The sequence below is a fragment of the Quercus robur genome, chromosome 6, assembly GCF_932294415.1.
Source record: "Quercus robur chromosome 6, dhQueRobu3.1, whole genome shotgun sequence".
Classification (NCBI taxonomy): Eukaryota; Viridiplantae; Streptophyta; class Magnoliopsida; order Fagales; family Fagaceae; genus Quercus; species Quercus robur.
Window position 1 is genome coordinate 11716221 of NC_065539.1, and position 20641 is coordinate 11736861.

General features: G+C 33.8%; 1 protein-coding gene and 1 pseudogene across 1 annotated transcript; both read right to left on the reverse strand.

Annotated features, from left to right (window-relative positions):
• Nucleotides 1-8065: 8065 nt before the first annotated feature.
• LOC126732759 (pentatricopeptide repeat-containing protein At5g39350-like) lies at nt 8066-12095 on the reverse strand (annotated as a pseudogene).
• Nucleotides 12096-14887: 2792 nt separating this feature from the next.
• LOC126689852 (ethylene-responsive transcription factor ERF071-like) lies at nt 14888-15635 on the reverse strand. Its single transcript, XM_050385023.1, has one exon. It carries the CDS (start codon nt 15503-15505, stop codon nt 14888-14890), a length of 618 nt encoding a protein of 205 aa, XP_050240980.1. The 5' UTR covers nt 15506-15635.
• Between the last annotated feature and the right edge of the window lie 5006 nt (nt 15636-20641).

The window sequence follows — 20641 nt, forward strand, 5'->3', positions numbered from 1 at the left end:
ACGATAGCAAGCCCCTCCCCAGCCAGAGAGCTCCCAGGACAAGGGAACCGTGGTCAACCATCCACTCTCTAGATTCATATTGATCAATATATATTTTGCGTCTTGCTAGTTCGCTAAGTAGGCTTACTCTACCATGGGGCAACAAAGGCTAGAAATATTCTTGCCAAAAACAATAGGAACTAGGGACCAATCTATATATTGACTAGGGGGCAACGGGCCCCCTAAATTTTTTTTAAAAAAAATATTAGTATATTAATAAGTACTAATTTTAGTAATTTTGTTCAATAAAATTACATTTTGTCCCCTTAATAATGCCATCAATTCTTTTAATAGTAATATCATAGTCACACTTTTTTACAACATTTTTACAAATTATTGAAATAACAAATTTGTATTGGTTTACACATTTGCATCACTTTTTACTTATCAATAATCACTCATTACATTAGGAATTTATAAAAATTTTGTAGTTTTCGCATTTTCCACCTTTTAAAGATCATAAAAATTAATAGATTAAATCTAAAACAAAATATATAAGTCCAAAAAAATTAGCCTAACAACAAAAATTACCAATAATAAAATTAAAAAAAAAATTAAGCCCGATCAATCTATTTTACCAAAAGCAAACAACCTGACTATTTAAAAAATTTTAAACAAAAATCATTAATTAATGATAAAGTAATAGAGTTAAAAGTTGAAACTACTACACACAATTAGCAACAGCGTCCTAACTCTAAATCCTGACACCGTCTTCCATAGGAACTTACCTCTTATCTTAAGAATTGTCTACAACACTTAAAAAGTTGGCGACGTAGCATTCCTTAAAAAATATTAAAAACATCTAAAATCAAGCAAATAAAAACACTAAACTTAAAGATATTTCGAAAATTACAATTAAAAATAAAATGAACAAATACTAAAAATTAGGTTGCAGATTCCGTCCAATTTGAGAGCATGCGCGAGACCATGTCAAACCTTTACTGCTTTAGATAAGGTAAGCCTCACATGGCAACAAGATGACATGACAAGACCCTACATAAAAAATAGGCTTTTGCAGTACTATTTTTTTTTGGATAAGCTTTTGCAGTACTATTGGCTGCTGATAAAAAATAAATGCAATTGCACTATTGCTTTTGCTGCCATTGTGGGGTTTATCTTTATGTGAAGTATAAAGGAGAGGATACATGTTTCGACAACATTAATGAATTTCCTCGTTGCTACAGCTGCATAGTTGGTTACGTCTTGAGAGTCGTAAAGAATCTTTAAAAAATCCAAATGATAAATATTGTTTTTTCTTTTTATAAGAAACATATATTTTCTTCTTCCGTACAGTCAGACAGTCAGTCAAGCCGCAAGTTTTTTTTTTTTAAGCACATGCATTTACCCGGTCGCCACACAAGACATTGTTTGAAACTGTGATAAGAAAGAGTCCCATTTAAAAAAGAAAAAGAGAAAAAAAAAGTCTACAATGCTCACATGTACGGTAAAAAAATGTTTTAGATTGCAACCCTTAACGGTATTTTCAGTAGTCTCTAAATTCTAGTACGTTTTAGAGAGTAAACAATTATTTTTACATTATTTTTATTTTATTTTTTACTTTTTTAAAGTATTCTCGTAAAAAATTCTAAAAATTTTACTCTTTCTGTCCCACTTTATTTGTCCTATTTAAAAAGTCAAATTTTTTAAGAAAACATCATTTATTGTTTTGTCTACCTTTTAAAAATGTATAAGTTTTCAAAACTACCCTTAAATAAATTTATCAAAAAATTGAACTAGTAAATTAATAGGGATATAATAAGAATATTAATAAATTAATGACTTTATTTTTAGAAATAGGACAATATTTTGGGACATCTCAAAATGGAATAAAAGAAAAACAAAATGGGATGAAGGCAGTAGCATTTAACATTTCAAAAACCTACTTTATTCACTGTATCAGCCCACTTTAAGATACATCAAACATCAAAACTTCTATATTTTTTACCATTTCATTTAAATAATATAAACTACTCATTAAAATAATAATAAAACAACTACATAAAAAATCTATAGCAAACAGCCAACCACCTCCTCCACCACCCTTACCATCGCTCCATAACCACAACTACAACAACTGCCATTGTCGCCACCACCCACAACCATGACCACCAACCACCAAAATCATAACCAAATCACAAACCCAAACCCAAACCCACAACCTCTTCGCCATTCAATATCAACAACCGAAAAAAGAAAAAGAAAAACAACCATCCAAAATCACAACCAAATCACAAACCCACAACCTCATCACCATCAATAATCGAAAAAGGAAAAAAAAAGAAAAACAACCACCGAGAGAGACCCACGCAATCAAAGAGTCACCGATCAGAGACCCACATCGAACTCTTAGCCGATGACCCACACCGATCTACCCTCAACGCCGATGCCCATGCTGGTCAGAAACCCATGAACCCAAACCCACAAAATCAAATCACCCCGCCGTCAAGCTCTACCTCCATATCAGTGGCAACTGCATCATCATCAGCTTCGTCGCTTCCTCCAAGCTCCACACGAGGACCGAAGAAGATCCGGTGCTAAAGATGGTTCTGCTTACTCCTTTGCCAGTTGTGAAGGTCTCCGATGACATACAGATTAGCGATTATAGTGATGTGTATGAAAGCGGCATCGTTTTGAGTGGCAAAGGATTAGGATATAGTGTTGGTTACGATGGGGCGGAGAAGAAACTGATGGGCGGCGGTGACAATGAGGCTGCGGTGGTGGTGTCGAGGTCGGTAGAGAGGAAAGATTCAATGGAGGGGAGGAGCTCAAACCATGAAATTGAGAAAAAAAAAAAGCTACAAGGAAAGAGAGAAGAGGAAAGTGAAAGAGGAGAGAGAAGAAAGAAGAGAAAAATAATAAATAAATAAATAAAAGGGAAAAGTAACGGGAATAAAATATTATTTTCCGTTTAAGATTTGTGCTACAGTGGGCTTTTATTAATACAAGCTCACTATAGCAGTATCTCAAAATTTTTGAGATTTGAAATGTTTGATGGAGTTGGTTTTTTAGTGTATTGGTGCTAAAATTTAGCATATAACACTTTTAGCATTTTTAATGGGAATGCTCTTACAGGCTCTCTATTTTTTCTCTATTTTATTTAAATATTATTTTTTTATAATATTTTTATAATCTTAATTTATTCACTCATTACATATATATTTTTTTTAAATCTCCCAATAGCAAAAATTTTATTTTTTTTATTTTTTTTTTATGGATTTCATGAAGCACTTACAAAATAATATAGTAAGTTATTAGTTTTTATTAATTTGAAATTTATCAAATTTATGTTGTGCAAATTTTTTAAAAATTCTATGTATTTTGAAATTTATCAAACTTAGTCTTAAAATTAGCTCGTTAACTTTTTTTTTCTAAAAAATTCATTAACTTTTCCCCCTTTTGGGATTGTTGTTGTTGTTATTGTTGTTGTTGTTGTTTTTGTGAATTTGATTTATTATTATCATTAACTCATTTTTTAATTCCTTTCAAATTTAATTAACCCCATTTTTCCTTTTTTTTTTTTTTTTTTTTCAAAATAACACTTATTTTCAAACAATTTCATTAATTAGCACTTAGCATCGTTTTCAAATTATTTAAGAAACTAACTTCTCAAGCCTTTCAAAGTCAAATTCACTGTAGCAACTTGAGTTTCAAAAACTCTATTTCCATGAGGGAGTGTGGAACTTGAGTATTAGAGACTTGAGTTCTTGTTCTACACAAATTAAAAAATATATATATATAGAAACAAAGGAAAACAAAACCTTTGCCTTGGGAAGAAGAAAACCTTTACACAAATCCTTTGCTTGGAGACTTTGCTGCCTAGGTTCAGTCCAAGCCAAGGGGCTTGGGTTAGGGAGATCTAGGTTTGTGGGTTCAATTCGAGCTTAGGTTTGTGGGTTTCCTCACTTGAGTTCATCAGTTTTGTTGCTTGGGTTCATGGGTTTACTGCTGGGTTCATCGTTGGGTTCGTCACCTGTGTGTTTTTGTTGTTTCTTTGTTTGTGAATGTTTAAATAAAATTTCCATTCCATAGGGTATGTAAGCTTATTCAACCAAAGATTAGGTGGATTCCTTTTTCTCCAGAGGGAGAAGAGGAAGAGACCAGAAGAAGGAGAAGAGACTCACATTTTTTGATTTCTTGGTTTTCGTTTGTGGAACTTGGGTCTTAGAGACTCGAGTTCCATATGGATTTTCATAGAAATCGAGTCTTTGATACTCGAGTTGCTACAGTAAACTTGAGTCTAAGAGACACAAGATGTTAGTTTCCTAAATATTTTGGAAACGATACTAACTAATGAAATTGTTTGAAAATGGGTGTTATTTTGAAAAAAAAAAATCTCATTTTTTCACCACACAAACAACCCACTTTTCCACCTACACAGTACTTGTTAATTTCTCACCACACACCTCTTGCACTATTTTGCAACCCCACGGACCAAAGTTTATTATATGAAAAATCTCATCACAGAGAGAGAGAGAGTCGTTCTCCACCGCTGCTTGTCCTCTTCCACCGCCAACAACATGCAACCCAGATTGGTCTCTCTCTTTTCTCTTTTTTCTTTTTTTTTTCTTTTATTGTTTTGATTTCATTTGGTTTATGAGAAAAAATGTTTTTGTGTTTGGATGTGTTTTGCGTTTTGTAGCCGTTAAGATAAAAAAGAGAAAGAGAGTGAGGAAGAAAGAGAAATGGAGGAAAGATGAAAAAACCATTTTTTATTCAACAGGGTAATTATTTAATGAGAGAATAATATTTGAAGTTGTTACAATAATTGCTATAGTGCGCTCTTCTTCAAGAGAGCTACTGTAGCAACTCTAAAAAAAACAATTAGAGTTAGAGAAGCTATTGGAAGATGTTTTTTGTGTTTGCTTTCCAAAATTGGCTTTAGAGAGCGTATAAACTATTTTTTGGAGACTATGAATTTGAAAATGATCTATGCGACCCCAATACTAAAAGTAGACTAAAATGCAATAGTAGAAACATGAATAACCAACACATATCGTGCTCGTTGTGCAAGGATTTATTATATAATTGAATTCACCTTTCCCCTGTCTAAATATTGAAATTTTCCTACAATGGATCTTCCAAATTGTGCTGCGCACTTACGCCCTTGCTTGAGGACCCAATTGTGTAATGCCCATACCAGTGACAGAACTATAGTTGGACTCGGGGGAAAGTGGCCCCCCTAAAGTTTTTCAAAATTTTTTTAGTATATGTGTGTGTATTAATTTTAGCAATTTATTTCAATAAATTTTGCACTTTGCCCTCTCAACAATATTATTGATCTTTTTAAAGGTTATAAAAATTTATTGATCTAAAATTTGAAATAAATTTAACAAGCTTAACAAAAAAATTTACCAATAACAAACTTAAGCCCAAATAACACCCCAAAACAAACCCACACAAGACACAAACAAAAAATAAAATAAAATAAAAAATTCCTAAGCCAATTCTAACTAGTCTAAGTGAACACCCACACACATTTGACAACACACAAGACACCAAAAAAAAAAGCTTAACTTTCTAAATTGAGAAGTCCTACGTCCACAATATTTTCACAGTATTTTCACAACAAATCACATGCAGTAAGTTATTATTAGTTCTAATTTGAATCCACAACTTAAATTACTTTTCTGCTCACTTATAACAACCAATAATAACCTGTCACTTACGATTTGTTATGAAAATGTAGTGAAAATATTGTAGACATAACATTTCTCTTCTAAATGAATGCTTACTTAGAGTTTCAAAAAAAAAAAAAAATTGTTTATACTTTAGCCCCCCCTAACTCTAAGTCTTAACTCCGTTCCTGGTCGTGGCCCATACAATCTATCTAAAACATCCCACACCTCAGCTAACATCTCATTTGCCAGTTCCTTATCATACCAAACCAAAACTTTACACACTTCACTTTCACAAACAACATTAAATTAATTTTATTGATACTTTCCCAATACTTGTCATCTTTCCTCTTCAAACCCTCAACCATGTCCTTCAAGAAAGGATCACCCCCATTGCCACACATATAATTTATGTTGTTTTAAATCTGCACAAATTTATTAAAATATATATATTAGAAGTGATAAACAAAAAACCTAAAAACCGTAAGCTCAGTTATTAGATTTTTTTAGAATTCACCTGCAGTTGTGGGGTAGATGAAACTGAATCCAGAGGAGTGTTTGTAGTTAGCTCACTATCGCTGGGCTTATTTGGAGTAGTTGGGTTATATCAAGAAGAATCCGCATCTATCTACAAAACAATAAATCACAAAAATTATAAATCACATTCACACACTTCACACAAATTAATATGTTGGAATACCAATAAATTGCATACACTTCACAGTTCACACAATAACAAAAGTTGAAGAAAACCTATCATTTGGGATTATAAGTTATAACAGTGGAAGTAGTTTGAAAAAGGCACCATTCTCTACAAAAGCTTGAAGAATTAAAATATATTCTACGAATAAAGTATTTTTATTAAGTAAAAAAAAAACATGGGGTACCTAATTGAACATTTTTTTTAATGAGTAAGAGATATTTTATAATTTTTATTAACAATGATAGTACAATAAAATAATCTTCCCTTAAACCTAATAATGTCAAAAGGTAAGCTGCAGACTGTGAGAAAAGCATAACAAATTACCAAAAATAGTTCCCTTTCCGCCAAAGTCAAACTTTTAAACCTAAGACAGAAGTTTTTTCATTATTTTCGATTGACTGGTTATAGGGTTTCTGTTAGGACAGCAGAGCAGGTCAAGTTGGTAACTACAACAACAGGGAAAAATGAGGAGCTGGACAATGGGAGCCTCCGTCAGCAGCACAGTCAACATATAGTTAGTTAGTAGTGAATCTGTTATGCCAGCTGTACAAAGAGGTAGTTGGTTGAACTATACAAGAGTTAATTAGAGATAATCTGTTACTGACTTTAGCCATTGGGATTGATTGTATAAATACTGTAGAATCTGTATGAACAATTCAAGCAATGAAGAGTGTACTTTTTGAGAAGAATGAAGAATGTACGTGGTTGTTAATTTCCTTCTCCTTCCTAATTCTTTGAGTAATGTGGCTTAATTGCTATTAGTTAGTTAGTTATTAGTGTAATGACAATAATACCCCTGTATTCTGTTAGTAGAGAATAACTGAATGATGTATAAATAACTACAAGTTGTAAGGGAACATCAAGAACTAAGAATACAGTCTCTTTTGTTAGCCTCTCTCTCTCTCTCTCTCTCTCTCCAGCACCATGGAGGTTAGCTTTCCTTAAACTCAGCTATTCCCTTTCAAAATTCTGTGATAACAGAATCTTATCATTTGGTATCAGAGCAGTTAAATCCTGTAATCCCTAACTCCACAATGAGTGAAACACGATCTTCCGCAATTATCAATGAAACCATAGCTTCCCCTAAAACCACCTCAGATCAGCATAGCAAAGACCTTCAAGAAATCCACAAAATAACTCGTATCCATACCTCTATCTTGGATGAAATGAGTTAACAACTAGCTACAATCTTACAGAAGTTGAATTCTACAGAAGAAGATTAACAAAACCATGAAAACCAACGTACCCCTGGAAACAACACAAATCACAACCTAGTTCCTACTCTGTCCTTGAAACTAGAGAATTCCCAAGATTTTTTGGAGAAGAACTACCTGCTTGGGTTTACAAAGCCAATCAGTACTTCAAGTAATACAAGATACCAGCTAACAAACAATTACTAATGGCTTCCTTACACATGGATGGTGAAGCTTTGGTTTGATTCCCTGTTCACTCATAGTCAGCATTGCAAAGAAGTTAAATCTTATCTTTTGTGGTCAGATGTTGGAACTCCTAAAACAATTTCTTATATAATTTTGAAGCCTTAATCATGACTAGTTACTAATATCCACAAGAACAAACAAATTTTTAACTATAGTAACGTACATATTGATTAATAATGTAACACATCCTCTTAATCAAATGCTTAACCCAACAAATAGACAACACCATAATTACCACTTACCAGCAATAAGTATAGCATAAAAACCGCTAAAACAACAATAAATTACTAATTTAGCATCCCAAAAAAATGGATAGGCCTGGTTCAGACATCTGAGGTTCAAATATACCCAACACAAATGAGCTAATACACTAAATCATCAACATAAATATTTAAAAACATTCAACTGCCAAATAGTGAGACTCATATGGCTGGTATGTTATACTTAAGCCCACACTCCATGATGTTGACCACTTCTGGGCCAGCAAGAACTCATCTAGTGAGCCTTCACACCATGACACTGATACAAGTGTTTCCATTTGAGGAACCAACAGTAAATAGGGATCAAGAGAATCCTACCCATCTGGGTTCTCTGACCAGATACCCAACTTAATTGGCATAGGAGACCCAATTTGGGATTTAGTTGACCATCCAAACATTATAGATATGGCATCTCCCTTTGTACTGAACCTGTTGCTAGCAGCATTGGACCGCTATGAGCTACAAGACTTCTTGGAGCTTCTGTTTCATATCACTTCGTGATATTGTGCATGAATCTTTCCAGCTTAATCAATCCACAATATAATTCAGGGCAATGCCACATCTTGAAGATCGTTTCCCACAATTAGACTAAATCCATGTAGTTTTCTCAACTGTCTTCGTTCCATATCAGACCTCACTCTTTTGGCATCTGTCCACCTTCCAACTGCTGCATAGATATTGTAAAGCATCACATATGATCTGGAATTTTCTGGGTCCATTTCTAAGAGCATCCCACCAATTTTCTCTCCAAGTTCAACATTACCATGGATTCTCCAAGCACCCAACAAAGACTCAAGCAGGCTTACAGAAGGTTTACAAGGCAGTCCTTTAACAGTTTCATATGCTTCATTCAAGTGACCAGTTCTCCCAAGAAGGTCAACCATGCAAGAATAGTGCACCATTTTTGGTGATATTCCGTATTCTAGCATAGTGTTAAATGCCATGCGGCCTTGCTCAACCAAGCCAGAATGGCTGCAAGCTGATAAAATATTCAAATAAATAACATCATCTGGTCTCATCCCTGAAAGTTCCATCTGGGACAAAAGGTGTAGGGCAGCTTCACCATCCCCATGCAACCCATACCCATTTATCATTACACTCCAAGATATATCATCCTTTTCAACCAACCCATCAAACAGTTTCTCTGCTTTTAAAATGTAGCCACATCTTGCATACAAATCTATTAATGCATTACAGATGGCCACGTATCTGTCAAAGCCCATGCGCATTAGGTAAGCCAGTACAGAATGAGTAAGATTGATGCTATTTATTTGAACACAAGCCGAAATTAAACTCAGAACTGTAATTTTGTCAGGCTGCAGTCCCAGTTGAAGCAAATCACAGAAGAATGCAACTGCTTTTATGGCATTTTTTGTTTGAACGTGTACAGACATAATAGCATTCCACAAAGAAATATCCCCCTTTTTCCCCATTTGGAATACCAATAGACATAAATTTATATTTTCAAATCTAGCATACATGAATATAAGAGATGAAACAAGAGGGGTTTCTTTTACAACTCCTGTTCTAACCGCAAAAGCATGTATAGACTTACCCTGCAACTGTGTGCAGCATAGAGGTAATAAATTTAGCAAGGTTACGTAATTTGGCCTCTGATCTTCTCTTATCATATGACTAAATAAGACCAAAACCTCATTCTGTAAGTTGTGATATCGGCAGCCAGTTATTAGAGCATTCCAAGACACGACATTTCTTTGAGGCATGACTTCAAAAAGTGACCTCCCAGCTTCAAGATCTCTGCAGCAGCAATATATGCTAATGAGGGTATTTAGTAAAGAAACATCAGAGGCAATCTAGTTTTTATTGCAAAACCATGAATAGCCATTCCTTGCAACAAATCTTTTCTCTCGCTAAAAACAGGAAGAATACTTATCAGGGTAACCAAATCCAACTCCATGCCATCTTTATGCATCTGGTGAAGAAGAGCAGTGGCCTTCTCTACATCACCATTGTGTACATACCCAGATATCAAAGTATTCCATGATACAACATTTCTTACAGACATCGTGTTAAATAACTGAACAGAAGAGGAGAGCTGATGACGATCAGAATAAAAGGCCAATAGTGCGTTTGTCACCTTAACGTCTGAGGCAAGTTGCTTTCTAACACTAAACGCATGGGCAGACTTGCCCAGCAAAACAGTCTGTAGCTTGGAGCAGGCAGAAAGAACACTAACAATGGAGACTGCATCTGGATTGCATCTCGCAAACTGCATTTCACGAAATGTGGCCAAACTTGCATACCATTGCCCATTATGCACAAACCCAGAAACCATAGAATTCCATGACAGGAGATTTCTATTGGACATCTGATCAAAAAGTATGCACGTTGAATTGACATCTCCAAGCTTTGAATACATAGATACAAGGGCTGTTAACAAGGGAAGTTGATACCCTGACCCATGCTTTATAACACATGCATGAAGGGATTCACCAAACCAAAGGCTATTGGAGTTCTCACATGATGGGATGATGGACACAAAAGTGACCAAATTAGGCTGCAAGCCAGCACAGATCATTTGCCGGAACATCTCAAAGGCTTCAAAATTGTTTTGCCTCTCTGCATATGCAGATATCATAGCATTCCAAATAGTAACATTCTTTTCCAGAATAAAATCAAACAAACTTCTAGCAGCCGATAAATCCATGTCAATAGCATACATTGAAATTAAAGCAGGCACCAAAAAATTATTTGAAAAATATCCAGATTTGACAGCAAATCCATGAAGACATTTACCAATATTTAAACATCCCAAATGAGAGCAGACAGGAATTACGCTGGCAAAAGTGCTGACATTGGGCTTCAAACCCATCACAAGAATCTGACTGAAAACCTCCAAGGCTTCCTGATCAAACCCATTTGAAGAATAACCAGCAATCAATGCATTCCAACAAACCAAGTCTGGTTGTGGAATTCTATCAATCAGCTTACACGCGTTCCCCATAGAACCAGACTTCGCATACAAATCAATCAAAGCAGTCTGTATAACTAAATTTTGCTCAAACCCAGTTCTCAAAACAACACAATGAACCTCCTTTCCTGTCCCTAATGCATTCAGAGCCGAACACGCCTTGATGACAATGGAAAAGTGCAATCATCAGAAGGGCAACCTGAAACCCAACAACTCAGATAGAGAAATAAGACTTCTTTATATAGACAATTATTGCATAGACACCTGATCATCAAATTCTGCAAGACCAAGCTCGGCTTTTCAATTTGTCGAAATAAAGAGAGAGCTAAATCTGGAGCGCTCAGATGAAAGCAAGTCCTAAGGAATTCTCCTATGATAAACTCGTGCTGAACTGGACCCTTCACGATTAGAACTGACATCATAGGCTTCAAATCTTCTACGTTTCGGCAAAGCTTTATCAGACGAAGACATTCGGTTCCTATGGGATTGCTTGCATAGTTGCATTTGCATAATGTAAAGGAAAGTTGTTCACGGATCGTTTTGAGGGAGATAAAAGGGTGACAAAGAATCTGAAAAAGGGAGACGATAGATTTGGAAGAGAGAGTACAGAAAGAAAACCCAACGGAATAAGGGTCAAAACCAAGTTCACCTTTGCTGTCAACCATGGCATATGTTTTCTGGGTTTCCCGCCATTTACTGTCCTTACCAACTGATACCTAAACATTTGTAATTTGCACTCATGGAATGGAAGAGTGGCCGCCAAAGCAACAACGTGAACTGTGGATTGTGGAGTGTGTGAGTTAGTTTTATTTTTCTTTCCTAGTTTTTTTTTTTTTTTTTTTTGTTGGGGTCCATCTAGAGGCCCATTGGAGTTCCTGGTTATACAGGGTGAGCTAAAATCTCTCCATTTCTTCTTTGAATCCTTCTCTCTTGGGAAACGTTGTATTCCATTTCCATCAATATATTTTTAGGTAACACTCCTATCTCTTTTTATATATCAAGAGGGATTTTACAAATGGAACGCTGACTTTTTTCTATGGATTGAACACTGACAATTGGTCCATGCTTCCAAGTTCCAAGTTGGCTCTTTATCAAATAGAAAGTAAAAAAAAAAAAAAAAAAAAAAAAAAACCAAGCACGACCTTCCTTTATCCATTATATAAGCACCTATCTAGGGGTTTTGTTTTGGGTATTTGGGTTTAACTTGTTCTGAGGTAATTGGGACTTAGAAATCTAGCGTGAAATTAGATTCGTGTACATAACATGTTATGTAAAATTTTTCGGGGAAAATGGGAAAATGGGTTTTTGCCCTTATTTTTTTTTAATATCTAGCACAGTATTTTTGTTTTAAAACTATTTAGTAAAATATCCCTATTTTTGAAACTCGATTTTAACAAAGTCAAGTTCTGTATAAAACTCAATATTCTCAAAATTGAGTTATATGTAATGTCGAGTTTCACTTAAATTTTTTTTTTTAAATTAAGTAGCAAAATATGTATAGAACTCAACATTGCTAATGTCGAGTTCCGCCTATAACTTTATTTTTTTTAAATCGAGTTTCAAAACAAAGACACGGTGCTTAATAGTTTCAAAAAATGGACATTATGCTAGATATTTTTAAAAATAAGGGCAAAAGCCCATTTTTCCCGAATTTTACTTTAAAAAGGTAGGGACAACTGTTTTTGTTTGTTTTTTCTTAGTTACTTACATGCAATTTAGTTGAGGTTGTGCAATTGAATTAATTATTTATTGAATGGATATGAATCGAGACAAAGAGTAAAATAATGTTGAGAAAATTTGTATCCTGAATTAACTATTTTTGTGTTGTATATGCATGTAAGGTATCTATTACAATTTCTTATCAAGATTGTTAGATTCATTTACTTTGTGCGGTCATAAAAGATAGCATAGGTGAAAGTTACAAAGGTTAATGGACATTCCATAGGAAAAGGATATGGGAGTTGTAGAAGGCATTTAATTCCGAATAAGAACCAAGCCAACCAATTTAAGAGGTTACCATCACTTCAAAGAGTACTGTAGGATGAACATAGACAAGAATTCACCAAGACGACAAAAGACTTGGAATCAAGAGAGTCTAAACCATCATGACACAACACAGGATTTAAATCAACCATTACTTAGCTAACTTGTCAAATATTGATAAGGCCTTTATGCAAAAAGGGGGAATTTAAAAAAGGGAAAATTTTTTCCAAAACCCCCCATTTGATTTCTCCATAAAACAAAAACAAAAACAAAAACAAAAAAAACCCTAAAATTTTGGACATAACACTAAATCCCATATGTCTTGTTTTATGTGTAGATTGTTAATTCTGTTGCACTTAACTCTATTAAGGTTATGGAGTGTAAAACAAGACAAAAACTCCTTACATTTTTTTTTTTTTTTTTTACATAAAACAATATCACATAGGTGTTTGTGTTTTACTCAAAAACCTTAAGAGGCTCCATATTTTAGGAAAAACCCACATGTAGTTTTATGAGTGTGTACGTGTGTGTGTGTGTGTGTGTGTGTGTATATATATATATATATATATATATATAGAGAGAGAGAGAGAGAGAGAGAGAGAGAGAGAGAGAGAGAGAGAGAGAGAGAGAGAGAGAGAGAGCATGCAAATGCTGGAGTTTTCCCGAACTTCAACCAATATCTAAGCTTTTGGTTGTCTTTGGCTATCACAAAGACTACGCCAATGTCAACTTTGCATCAAACAAGTGAGGATTGAGACCATACCCAAAACCAATCGCTCTAGTGAAACATATATCACTTTGCTTGCTCCATTTTTATGGATTTCATGGGTATTAAATCAAATTTATAAAAAATAAAATAAAAACAAAAAACAATACAATGCATGATCTTGAAGGTTCTCTTGAACTCTCAAATTATAATGCATAAGTACTAAACCAATTACCATATCCTGTCTTTAATTAATAAAATAATAGTATACACAACTACAATAACCGTGTATATATGCATGATGGTTACTATAGCAAATGAGTAAATATACAATGTTTTAGAGGGACTGATGTTAGAAGTTTTGTGGCTTAATTGCGTAAAATTTATCTCTTTTTCTATTATATAAGAGTTGGTGTGGATGCTCTTACGGGAGAAAGTATACTTTCTGTGTGTTTGGGTTCCGCATTGCGTTTCTGAAGCTGCGTTTCTGTTTTTTTTTTTTTTTTTTTTTTCATGCGTTTTGTTTTGGAGTAATGCGGTTACTGTTCATTGAACAGTAACCGCAAATGATGACTTTTTCACATGAACAGTGTATATATGCACTATTCACGGACCCACAAATTACACTTTTCAACAACTTTTTCATTAAAAATGGGTCCCACGGTACTATTCACACATTTAAAAATTATTTTGTTATAGTGTTTTCAGTTTTCAGTTTTCAGTTTCAGCAAAATAAGTTCTATCCAAACAGACCATTTGTTTCGGGTGTATGCTTCCTCCCACTCATTGATGGCTCCAAGATTTTTTTTTAGGGAGATAATAATGTCAGAACTAAGAATAGTCCGGAGAGAAGGCTTATTCATTTATTTTGTTTAACAAATAAGTAATTTTAACAGTAATACTACTGATGCAACACTTTCATAATAAAATATAAGTGGTAAATTTTTAATGGTATGTAAAAAACTGATGTCAATTGTGAGTTTAGATCAAAACCAATTACAACATACTACTTATGTAAATTTATTGTGAAAGTACCACTAAGATAATTATATTCAAACTTATTTCAACTAGTTTTAAACAAAATTTAGGTTCAGGGTATTCAAATTTTTTATTTAGGAGTCAAAAAAATAAAATTTATATACAATTTTTTTTTTTTTTTTTTTTTTTTTGGGGCCAAATCAGGGGTTCAAATGAACTCCCTGAACTCCCACTACTGGGTGGGGTCATCGGCTTTGTCAGGCCAATCCATCATCCATTGTTCAAGTTTCTCCATGGTAATCCCATCCAAAAGCTCATTCTCTTCATCACTGCTCTCTGCCACGTCTTTCACAATCCGTGTATCACTCTCTGCTATCATCTCCACATTCACATTTTTATTAACCTCCCGAGCTTGTTCATCATGCTGATCATCTCTTTCAACCTCATGGTCTGACAATGGGAAATTAAGCTTGGCTCTAGGTCCACGGAACTTGATGGCAGCCTTATCGTAAGCCCTGGCAGCCTCCTCTGCGGTCTTGAAGGTGCCAAGCCACACCCGCTTCGCTTCCCTCGGGTTTTGAATCTCAGAAGCCCATTTCCCCGACGGCCTCTGCCTCACTCCCCTGTATCTCTTCTTATTGCCATCCTTCTTCTTCTTCTTCTTCTTCCTAGTGTCGCTGGCCCCACTGGTTGAAGGCAATGATGATGCGGCAGTACAACTACCCTGGAGTGCTTCTAGTATTTGAAGCTGTTGTGGGGTGTGAGTATCAACCCCATCGGTGATCACGTGCTTGAAAGCTGACACCAAAATGTCATGCTCTTCCTCCTTTGTTACTCGAATATGATGCATATTTGCATGAATGTAATTAATACGATCCTATAAGCGGTTTTTGGACAAATTGAGCTTTGTATAACGAGAATTAATGCAGATTGGAAGTGGGCACGTTGCCTTGTGTTTCAGCATTCGAATGCGGAGGAGGCGGGCACATTATCATATGCTATACTCATACTTTCTTTTTTTCTAGCTTAATCAAAGATGCTAAATCCATACTTAAAGATGTGTTAGGGATAGATTTGGGAAACCATTATGTAGTAAAAATTAAATGGACATAACTCACTTGAAAGCATGCATGAGACCAGGTCAAAACCTTGTAGGAAGTAGATAGAGTTTGTATTCTTTTGTCGGTGTAGTACACTCGTACGTAGTGTCAGTACTTTTGGAACAATGGCCCGGTTGCTTAGCTCCTGCTGGCTGTTGAAAAGGTCCAAAATGTACAAACCAAAAATCATTCATATGCTGAGGCCGTTTGGATTCCAGTGAATCCGGCGTCTGCATTTTCAAAGTTTTACATTTTCCTTTTTTTTTTTTTTTTTTTTCCGTATTTGTTGACTTTGGAAGATAGCAGTTACTGTTATGAATAGTATATATACTATTCATACACTATTCATGTATTAAAAAATATTAAAAATAGGTCTTACGGTACTATTTACACATTTAAAAATTATTTTGTTACAGTATTTTCAGTTTTCAGTTTCAGCAAAAATAAGTTCAATCCAAACGGACTCACTGTTGCTGATAGTCCCGATCATATCCTCGTCCATAGAGAAAGCAATGGACAAGAGGAACTCCAAGATTCGTCCAACTAGAAGTGACCACCAGGAGAGGATGAGGCCATCCATCCCCAATCATTGACGAAGCATTACAAAACAATGATGAGCCCTCGTACTGTTGGAGAGATATCTCGCCATTAACACCTTATAGAGGAGTCACTTAAGGCAGCACCAACGGCTGGAAGAAAGAAGTAAGCACCTATATATACCTACCCATAAGACTAGACCAAAGGTACAAAAACTCTAGCCTATACACATTGATATTACAACACTTCTTTCTCTCATTCTAGCCATACTGACTTTAGCATCGGAGTTTTTGTGGCAAGCACCACACTGGTGACCCATAATTCTCTTTTTCATCATCCATTTTCTCAAGATCAGGTTGGCTACGGACGACTCCACTCTGAACGATCATTTTGACTGATGATTCGAACATCATCAACTACATATTGTGCGAACTATGAAAACGCTTCACCATGTCTTTTTCTCCTACCATTTCATTCCACTCATGTGTATGTACTATGTAGCCTCTTTGCACATTCCATTCCCCACTCTTTCGTGCAAAAGAACTCTATTGTCACCTAGTGACACTTTGTGTTACTGTTAGCAATATTGAAAAAATAATTAAATTCAATGTTTTTAAATAATTTAATTTTCAGAATAATTGATAATTTATCATAATATTAAACCGAGTAATCTTGAGTTTGAAAGGTCTCCATTTTGTCTACCATTTAGAAAGATATTGAATAATTCATGCTTTCTATAAAATTTGAGACTTTTTTTTTTTTTTTTGGTTTTGATAACGAGACTTTTGTTATTACTAAACAAAAATTAAAATTCGCTACAACTATTAAAATGTCACCAAGCTAACTTTCAACACCTATTAATATTCATTCTTAGACTACATGAATATACAAGAACCTACTAAAATATAAAAACGATACTTACACAAGTATTGTTTTGAATCACACATACACACAACTTTAAACTATAAGTTCCGCAACTAAGTTTCATAAACTACAAGTCCTATTTTAACACAATTGCACAAATACAAACTACATAAATATACAGTTTTATTAATATTCTTAGACAAGTAACACAAAAGAACAAATATACAAATCACATGAATACACAACTCAAGAACCTACCAAAACACTGTTATAATAATGTAGTCCAACATGATATTTTATGATGTCTCTATTATCATATATAAATAATTATTTAAAATTTATTGTGAAATTATGCAATATTTTTATGATGTAAAATATTGGTGTATTGAAATATGTCTACTTGATTTAGTCGATTATGAATACATTCATTGTAGCCCTTGACTTGACCATATCCATCATGAAGTAGCCTATTCTTATAGGTATATTGTTGGACCTTGATGGAAAGGTAGTGCAAATTAAAATTGCTCAGACCATGAAAGACAATAAGAGCTAATCTTTCGATAGTTGGTGCATAATAATCTCGGCAGTCTTTCCATAATGAGATCATGCACGTTGAGCATTGGCCTTAATAAATCTATCATGTCATTGCTAGTAACTTGGCCTCCTATAAAAGGTGTTGTCATTATAGTGATTTTGGACATGAACGATAGATGAATCTATGCGTTAGTATGGAGTTACAAAAGTAATGACACATTAATGAACTTCTTAATTAATGAATCTAATTAATAAAGTTATTTATTAATAAATGTAACATATATGTTACATGAATTGTTATTATAATAGAAATGATTTTATAACTGGTCATGTCCTTTTTGAATATTATAAATATTGTCAATGTCACACTTGCAAGGGGTGTGATGGGGAGAGAAAAGAAAGCTCTTATTAATCCTGACCAGCTAGGAAGAGCATCCTAATTGCTTGTGAGGTCCTTGAATAATATAATTTAACATGTAAATTTCTCACATCTTTTTTTTATTATTATTATTATTACACATGAACATGATATAATTGTTAATTGATAGATGTATTATATTTGTTTCTCTTGAATTACTCCCTAAGTAAAATTCCAACAGTCATAAGCATGTAGGCTCTGCTAATATTTATGATAACTTGTCATTATGGTTAAATTTTTTTTCTTCCCTATACATGTGATATTGTTATATGTTAAGTATACAATAAATTTTTATTAATAAATGGTTGTAATAGATGCAGCATAACGCCATTTAGTTAATTTTAAGTTTTGTAGTGGGAGTTAGTTTTCTTCAAGTCTAGTCTTAGAAGATAATACACCCATAATTCTTTCATTATTCTAAACTCAAACATGATGACAGTGACACCCCTTCAGTTAATCACATGGATGAGATAGGATTTTGAAAGATTATATGTGTGTGTGTGTGTGTGTGTCAACGCCCCCTACAGATAGACACAGACTCTAATTTAATATGATAAATATTAATTGATTAAATTCTTCCTTACACCCCTACAGATACGGGATGAATTTAATTGGTTGAAATATTTGTCATTAAATATAAATTCTTTTATGCTATCAAAAGATATTAATAGCCAAAAAAATTGGATTTTAATACAAATATTATATGTGTTGCGTTTTACTGAGAGATGGCAAACTCCTTTGGTTCTCTGAAAATGGTAGATATCATGAAAAATTGTACACTTTCTGGACCCAATTATGTAGGGTGGAAACGTAGAGTTGATTTGTACGTGAGGTTTTATGATTATAGAGCATCCACCTAAGCCCAATGAGGAATCTGTTGAGTCTGATAAAATCTCCTATATTAAATGGATTGAGGCAGATAACAAAATGAAAATTTTCATGCTAGGATGTATGATTGATTAATTGATGGTTAGCTATATGAATTACCCTAGTGCTAAATCCATAATTGATAGCCTAGAAGTGAAGTTTGGAAAGAAGTATAGTGCTCAGGAAAAATTCATTACATCTAAATTATCAAAATGAGAAGATGCTCGTCAACATATGATTAATATGATTGCCTTAACTAATAAATTAGCCCTTCAAGAAAGACCAATAGATGATAAAACAAAAATTCCTACACTTGATGACCTCTTATCTAAGGTCATGACTCAAGTGGATGCCAAATTGAGAGTTAACAAATTTTTAGTTAACATTGTTGAACAAAAGGATCTTGTTGCTAAAGGAAGCAAAAGGTTTAAGAAGAAAAGAAAATTCAAAAGTCATAGAAGTGATTGAAAAAGTAACAAGAGGGCCTATGTTAAGCCTAACAAAATGAATTTTTGAGCTAAACTTGAAAAGAAAACTTACAAAAAGAATCAAGTTAAGGCTTAATTAGTCTAAAACGGATTGAAGGAGGATTGAAATTGATTGAGTCGACCAAATTGGACTGAATAGAAATTGTTTAATTTTTAAGGTGAACAAATTATCTTCATAAAATTTTAGAAAAAAAATTTATACATTTCTAATGTTAAGTGCTTCTAACGCTACTACAAGGTAAGTCATTGGCATTGTCAGGCTAATACAACATCCACTGTTCAGGTTCCTCTATTGTAATATCATCCAAAAACTCATTCCCTCTTAGCCACATCCACTGTGCTTCCCTCAAGTCTCTAATCTCAGATGCCCATTTCCCCCATGACCTCTACCTCACTCCCATGTATCTCATCTCGTTGTCATTTTTCTTCTTCCTACTAGTGGTGTTGATGTTGGTCCCACCCAGTGGTGGCTCCAGAAATTTTTTTGAGAGTGATCATTAAGAAACTTATATTAGACAAAATCTAATAAAAAAAGAACTTCATATATTAACCACAAAAAAAAAAAAAAAAAAAACACACACACACACACACACACACACATTCAAACACATAAAGTTTTACAATTTCTTTCTACGAATTTTCTTATTTTGAAATTGTTACATGATAGTCTCATTATCAATGTTGCAAGCTACATATCTTTTAAAATTTTAGTTAAATAAAATTTTTCTTAGACTTTTTTTTTTTTTTTTTTTTATGTAAGGACCTAATATAGTAATATATTGTTAAGGGGACTAAAGTTTAAGGGCAAAGTTTAGCTACAAACTAAGTTGTAGCAAAAGGCTACAATTCTCACTAAACAAATTAATATTACTATATATTTTGCAAATCTAACCGTTGAATTAAATGTTCTCTATGTTCTTAAAACACATGTCAAGTTTCATGTCAATTGAATGTTATTTACTATTCGATCCATAAACTTATTTTTTATGTATAATTTTAGATTACAAAAACTCAAAATTTAAACATTTGATTGATGACATTACTGTTGATTTTTTATCTTCTTGAAATTTTACAAGTGTGAAAGATATAAAAAGAAAATGTAATTAAATGGTGGATTTGTTAAAATTCACAACAAATAAAATATATATATATATATATATATATATGTATATATATTG